Raw genomic sequence first — 6,595 nt, 5'->3', positions numbered from 1 at the left:
GTCTGGGGACACTTCCTTTCCCGTCCCTCCCTTTGGCTTCAGACACTGAACGTGTTTGAACATAAATGTTTAAGAACTGATTCTCAAACAATCAGGTGAGAAGAGGTTTGCTAGGTCTGAGGATATTTAGGGGCTCAGGAGGGGCATGGATGCATCTTTGTCAAAGCTATGCTGTGTCTCCAGGTCTCAGCCTCCCTCCCTGAGCTTCCTCCCTGCTCATTTCTTCTATATCTCTGTGCAGAAGCTCCCTGCTTCACCTATTCTTTTATCGTCCTCCATAAGAATCCAAAACCATTTAGAAACCATACTGAGCATATACTTTAAGCCTTATTTCCAAACATAGAATACAATTTTTATATTCTTATTAAAGAACCTCATTTGATGAGGGTGGATATAAGTGGACTTTTTTGGAACAGAGAAATGAAGTTCCTGACTTCCTGAAATCTCCCAAGAAGACTGTTGAAAAGCCTGAGAGTGAAGGGGATGGTGTTGGGAAGGATCTCAAGCTGTAGGCGAATGAGAAACAAGAGGATGGTGTCAGAGACCCAGAAGATAGGAACGTGACTGACATACTCAAGCCCTTGGGATTCCAAGCTCGGGGATCCTGTCACCAAGCATGACTGAGCTATCCATTTCCCTGGTCTGCATTCTCCTGAGGGGTGATGGGAGGACCAACTTGAGTGTTCAAGGAAGGCTCCCAAGACCACATCAGTAACTAGCTGATCCTAGGCCTGGATGGGAAAGTGAAAGGAAGTGCACATTTGTCCCCTTCACAGAATGCTTGGAAATTAACCCCTGAAATCCCCTTAAATTCAGAGGCAGCCCAGGAAGGTTAGAACTACTTTACCACACCACTGGGCCCCGGGCCCCAAGGAACCTCCTTAGAGAGGCTGTGGCCAGGCCCACCCACACCCCCACACTCTCCTCTCGGGTAGGGCACTTGCCCCTCTCCCAGCTTATACAGTTTTCCTGGCTCCTCTTCAGGAGTGGGGCTCTGGATTCTGGGTCCTCTGAAGCCAACTCCATGGAGACAGAGGTCACCGTGGATGGAGATAATTTGGGAGTTCCCGAGGAGTCAAACAGCCCAAGTGGCCCATCTAGCCTGTCACAAAACTTTGCATTTATTGACATTTACTGAGCAGCTCCTTCCCCAGGGAAACATTGTTCAATCTTCTCCTAATTTCCACCTCCTGCTGACACCCCAACACTTCACCTCTCAAGACAAATCAACTGCAAAAAGGTAAAAAGCTTTCGAGGCTCTGCAGCTCCCTGTTGATTATCCCCATTTTACCAGGCTTCCCATGTCTCTTTCTGTCCATCCCACCCTCATACAGCCAGCAGCCCAAACTGGGAAAGAAAAGGGTTCTCAGAATTCCCTGGTGGACCAATGGTTAGGACTCTGTCCTTTAACTACCAAGAGTCAAGGTTCCATTTTGGTCAGGGAACTAAGATCCCATAAGACACGAGTTGCAGTCAAAAGATAAAAGTGAGGAGGGGTTCCAACACCTGAGCACAGGCTGCCCTTTCCCAGAGGGTGGCTCTGACTCCCATGTGACCTACAGGTGCGGTCAACAGTCTGGACACCAGTGCACACAGAGCTGGGCTCCCATCTTTCAACTCCACATCCTAGCCTCCACCTTATCACTATTTCCTCAGCCCAAGGACACACACATTCTCCACATGTCCTTTCTCACTCCAGTTCCCAGCCCTGTTTCTTCTTAAAGCAAGGTCAAACATTGCCTAGGATGCCTGAGCAAAGCCTGTGCCGTGGGTGGGGAACTGGAATGGATTCCAAAACAGCTACAGTCTCTCATTGTGAAATAATCCCCTTTTTCTAACCTTGGATTTCCCCCTTCCAGCTCTTCCTGTTGTGCCCTGTGGTGGGAGATATTATTTAGGTGGAGGCTATTATCAAGAGACAAGTCACGTGGATATGGAAGACATGCCGGAATCTAAGGTGAAGAGATTCAGCCTTATCAAGCAGGGGATAAGCCTCACATTTACTTAAGTGGGGTCTTTCATGGGGTCACTCAGTTCAGCCTCTTGACCTACTGGCTGACTTGCTTTGAGCCTTGAATTAAACAGTCCTGATGCCTTCTCCCATTGCAATCCGATCCAGCCAGTGTTGTCACCCCCAATACCTCCTCAACATGGGTGTTTCACTTCTCAGGGCTAATCCTTAATCCCTCTTAATCCTTGAGTTGGTTCTGCCGCAAACTCAACTGTTTTATGTTTTACCTCATTCTATCTCTCTTAAATAAGCAGAGTGACAATATACAGCCTTGATGTACTCTTTTCCCAATTTGGAGTCAGTCTGTTGTTCCATGTCCAGTTCTAACTGTTCCTTCCTGACTTGCATACAGATTTCTCAGGAGGCAGGTCAGGTGGTCTGGTATTCCCATCTCTTTAAGAATTTTCCACAATTTGCTGTAATCCACACCGTGAAAGGCTTTGGCATAGTCAATAAAGAGGAAGTAAATGTTTTTCTGGAACTCTCTTGCTTTTTCAATGATCCAATGAACAGATGCTGGCAATTTGATCTTTGGTTCCTCTGCCTTTTCTATCCAGCTTGAATATCTGGAAGTTCACGGTTCACGTACTGTTGAAGCCTGGCTTGGAGAATTTTGAGCATTATTTTGCTAGCATGTGAGATGAGTGCAATTTTGCAGTAGTTTGAGCATTTTTGGCTTTGCCTTTCTTTGGGATTGGAATGAAAACTGACCTTTTCCAGTCCTGTGGCCACTGCTGAGTTTTCCAAATTTGCTGACATATTGAGTGCAGCACTTTCACAGCATCATCTTTCAGGATTTGAAATAGCTCAATTGGAATTCCATCATCTCCACTAGCTTTGTTCGTAGTGATGCTTCCTAAGGCCCACTTGACTTCACATTCCAGGATGTCTGGCTCTAGGTGAGGAATCACACCATTGTGATTATCTGGGTTGTGAAGATCTTTTTTGCATAGTTCTTCTGTGTATTCCTCCCACCTCTTCTTAATATCTTCTGCTTCTGTTAGGTCCATACCATTTCTGTCCTTTATTGTGCCCATCTTTGCATGAAATGTTCCCTTGGTATCTGTATTTTTCTTGAAGAGATCTCTAGTCTTTCCCATTTTGTTGTTTTTCTCTATTTCTTTGCATTGATCACTGAGGAAGGCTTTCTTATCTCTTGCTATTCTTTGGAACTCTGCATTCAAATGGGTATAGCTTTCCTTTTCTCCTTTGCCTTTAGCTTCTCTTCTTTTCACAGTATTTGTAAGGCCTCCTCAGACGGCTGTTTTGCCTTTTCACATTTCTTTTTCTTGGGGATGGTCTTGATCCCTGCCTCCTGTACAATGTCATGAACCTCTGTCCATAGTTCTTCAGGCACTCTGTCTACCAGATCTAGTCCCTACAATCTATTTCTCACTTCCTCTGTATAATCATAAGGGATTTGATTTAGGTCATACCTGAATGGTCTAGTGGTTTTCCCTACTTTCTTCAATTTCAGTCTGAATTTGGCAATAAGGAGTTCATCATCTGAGCCACAGTCAGCTCCTGGTCTTGTTTTTGCTGACTGTATAGAGCTTCTCCATCTTTGGCTGCCAAGAATACAATCAATCTGATTTCAGTGTCGACCATCTGGTGATGTCCATGTGTGGAGTCTTCTCTTCTGTTGTTGGAAGAAGGTGCTTGCTCTAATCAGTGTGTTCTCTTGGCAAAACTCTATTAGCCTTTGCCCTGCTTCATTCTGTACTCCAAGGCCAAATTTGCCTGTTACTCCAAGTATTTCTTGACTTCCTACCCTTGCATCCCAGTCCCTTATAATGAAAAGGACATCTTTTTTGGGTGTTAGTTCTAGAAGGTCTTGTAGGTCTTCATATAACCATTCAACTTCAGCTTCTTCAGCATTACTGGTCAGGGCATAGACATGGATTACTCTGATATTGAATGGTTTGGCTTGAAAAAGAACAGAGATCATTCTGTCATTTTGGAGATTGCATCCAAGTACTGCATTTAACTTATATGCTTATTTAAATTATATGCAGAGTACATCATGAGAAACACTGGCTGGATAAGCACGAGCTGGAATCGAGATTGCCAGGAGAAATATCAATAACCTCAGATATGCAGATGACACCACCCTATGGCAGAAAGTGAAGAACTAAAGAGCCTCTTGATGAAAGTGGAAGAGGAGAATGAAAAAGTTGGCTTCAAACTCAACATTCAGAGAACTAAGATCATGGCATCCTGTCCCATCACTTCATAGTAAATAGATGGGTAAGCAATGGAAACAGTGACACACTTTATTTTGGGGGGCTCCAAAATCAATGTAAATGGTGACTACAGCCATGAAATTAAAAGACGCTTACTCCTTGGAAGAACAGTTATGAGCAACCTAGACAGCATACTAAAAAGCAGAGACATTACTTTGCCAACAAAGGTCAGTCTAGTCAAAGCTATGGTTTTTCCAGTGGTCATGCATGGATGTGAGAGTTGGACTGTGAAGAAAGCCGAGCACTGAAGAACTGATGCTTTTGAACTGTGGTGTTGGAGAAGACTCTTGAGAGTCCCTTAGACTGCAAGGAGATCCAACCAGTCCATCCTAAAGGAGATCAGTCCTGAATATTCATTGGAAGGACTGATGCTGAAGCTGAAACTCCAATACTTTGGCCACCTGATGCAAAGAACTGACTCATTTGAAAAAACCCTGATGCTGGGAAAGATTAAAGGCAGAAGGAGAAAGGGATGACAGAGGATGAGATGGTTGGATGGCATCACCGACTCAATGGACATGAGTTTGAGTAAACTCTGGGAGTTAGTGATGGACAGGGAGGCCTGGCATGCTGCAGTCCATGGGGTTGCAAAGAGTCGGAGACAACTGAGCAACTGAACTGAACTGATATACTTCCTGATCCAGGCCCGCAAATAGAAGCACCACAGGTCAGGCCAGCTCTTAAGAAGTTCATAGTAGGAAGAGGCCCTCAGAGATCTGAGTCCCAGCAGAGGGGAGGTGTGTACGATTGAGCAGGCACCACAGCACAAGGACTTGTTGAGGAGGTGAGGCCTGCAGTGGGTGGGGAGAGAAGACAGGGAAGGGATGGGTTCTACTCAGATAAGTATACCCTCAGGTGAGTGACAAGTTGGACAAAGGGACTCAGTGTGGAGGGATGAAGACACACACGGGAGAGAGGAGAGAGATGCTGGGGGCTGGGAGCACAAAATGGGGCTCTGGAGGAGATGGGGATGGAGTCATGGGGTGGATAAGACAGAGAAACAAATAGGGACACAGGGACTCAGGGACACAGAGAGAAGGACACAGAGAGAGAAGAGGTGGAGCAAGGAGTGGGAGGCATAAGGGACAGAATGAATGAAGGAGAGGAACAGAGCGCTAGGTGTATGGGGTGGAGTCATAGCAGCTGTGGGCACACGGAGAAGAGAGAAAGAGAAAGACACAGGCAGAGGGAGGAAGGAGACAGAGGGGGAGGGAGACGGTGATCAGCTGGAAGGAGCAGGTTCAGGAGGGCTAATTTTCACCTCCTGCTCTCCATCCCCAGAGACCCCAGTCCTCCCTTCTAACTGTGCCCCCTAAGAGAGATGGCGCCAGCCAGAGCAGGATTCTGCCCTCTGCTGCTGCTCCTGCTGTTGGGGCTGTGGGTGGCCGAGGACGCAGTCAGTGCCAGGCCTGGGAACATGACCCCAGCTCAGTGGTTTGAAACTCAGCACGTGCAGCCCAGTCCTCAAGGCTGCAGTGCCGCGATGCACAAAATCAACAAGTTCTCCAAATGCTGCAAAGACCTCAAAACCTTCCTGCATGAGTCCTTCTCCAGTGTGACCACCAGTTGTCAGATGTCCAACATAGCCTGCAAGAATGGCCGTAATAACTGCCACCAGAGCCAGATGCCCGTATCCCTGATTGAGTGTAAGCTCACCTCAGAGAAATACCCAGACTGCAAGTACAATGAGGAGGAAAGGAATGCTTCTTATATTGTGGCCTGTGAGCCTCCTGAGAAAAAGTACTCTAAGAAATTCAAGCTGGTTCCTGTCCATCTGGACGAGGTCCTTAATATTTCTATCTTTCCTTGGCCTTGGGTCCTGCCGTAACTCCCTCTCCAGGCCTCTGGACCACTCCTCCTCTGCTCAGCTTGTTCTCTTGTGATATCTCTTGGGGCCCTTTCTAGCTCAGGTTTTTCTGAGAGGATGGGGGTCTGGGGAGTTCAGGTGATACCTTAATAGTCTAAGCTCCAGAAAGATGGTGATCTCTCAAATTTTTGTTTCTGTTTTACTGGAATCTCATCCTCAAAAAACTTCAGTTCTGTTCAGTCGCTCAAGGTCAGAAGGGACAGCGGTGAGGAGATACCCCTCGTCCAAGGTAAGGAGCAGCGGCTGCGCTTTGCTGGAGCAGCCGTGAAGAGATACCCCACGCCCAAGGTAAGAGAAACCCAAGTAAGATGGTAGGTGTTGCAAGAGGGCATCAGAGGGCAGACACACTGAAACCATACTCACAGAAAACTAGTCAATCTAATCACACTAGGACCACAGCCTTGTCTAACTCAATGAAACTAAGCCATGCCCGTGGGGCCACCCAAAATGGGTGGGTCATGGTGGAGAGGTCTG

General features: G+C 46.7%; 1 protein-coding gene across 1 annotated transcript; it reads left to right on the top strand.

Annotated features, from left to right (window-relative positions):
• The first annotated feature begins 4,069 nt into the window (after positions 1-4,069).
• Positions 4,070-6,328, top strand: LOC133255953 (ribonuclease 7-like). Its single transcript, XM_061430603.1, has one exon. The coding sequence runs from the start codon at positions 5,576-5,578 to the stop codon at positions 6,080-6,082; it is 507 nt and encodes a 168-aa protein (XP_061286587.1). The 5' UTR covers positions 4,070-5,575; the 3' UTR covers positions 6,083-6,328.
• The last annotated feature ends 267 nt before the right edge of the window (positions 6,329-6,595 follow it).

Source organism: Bos javanicus, chromosome 10, assembly GCF_032452875.1.
Source record: "Bos javanicus breed banteng chromosome 10, ARS-OSU_banteng_1.0, whole genome shotgun sequence".
In the NCBI taxonomy this organism is placed as follows: Eukaryota; Metazoa; Chordata; class Mammalia; order Artiodactyla; family Bovidae; genus Bos; species Bos javanicus.
Note: the sequence above shows the minus strand (reverse complement) of the source record. Positions and strands in the feature narration are given on the sequence as shown.

Excerpts from the sequence above, each read along its gene's own strand:
- LOC133255953 (XM_061430603.1), top strand. The coding sequence starts at position 5,576 with ATGGCGCCAGCCAGAGCAGGATTCTGCCCTCTGCTGCTGCTCCTGCTG.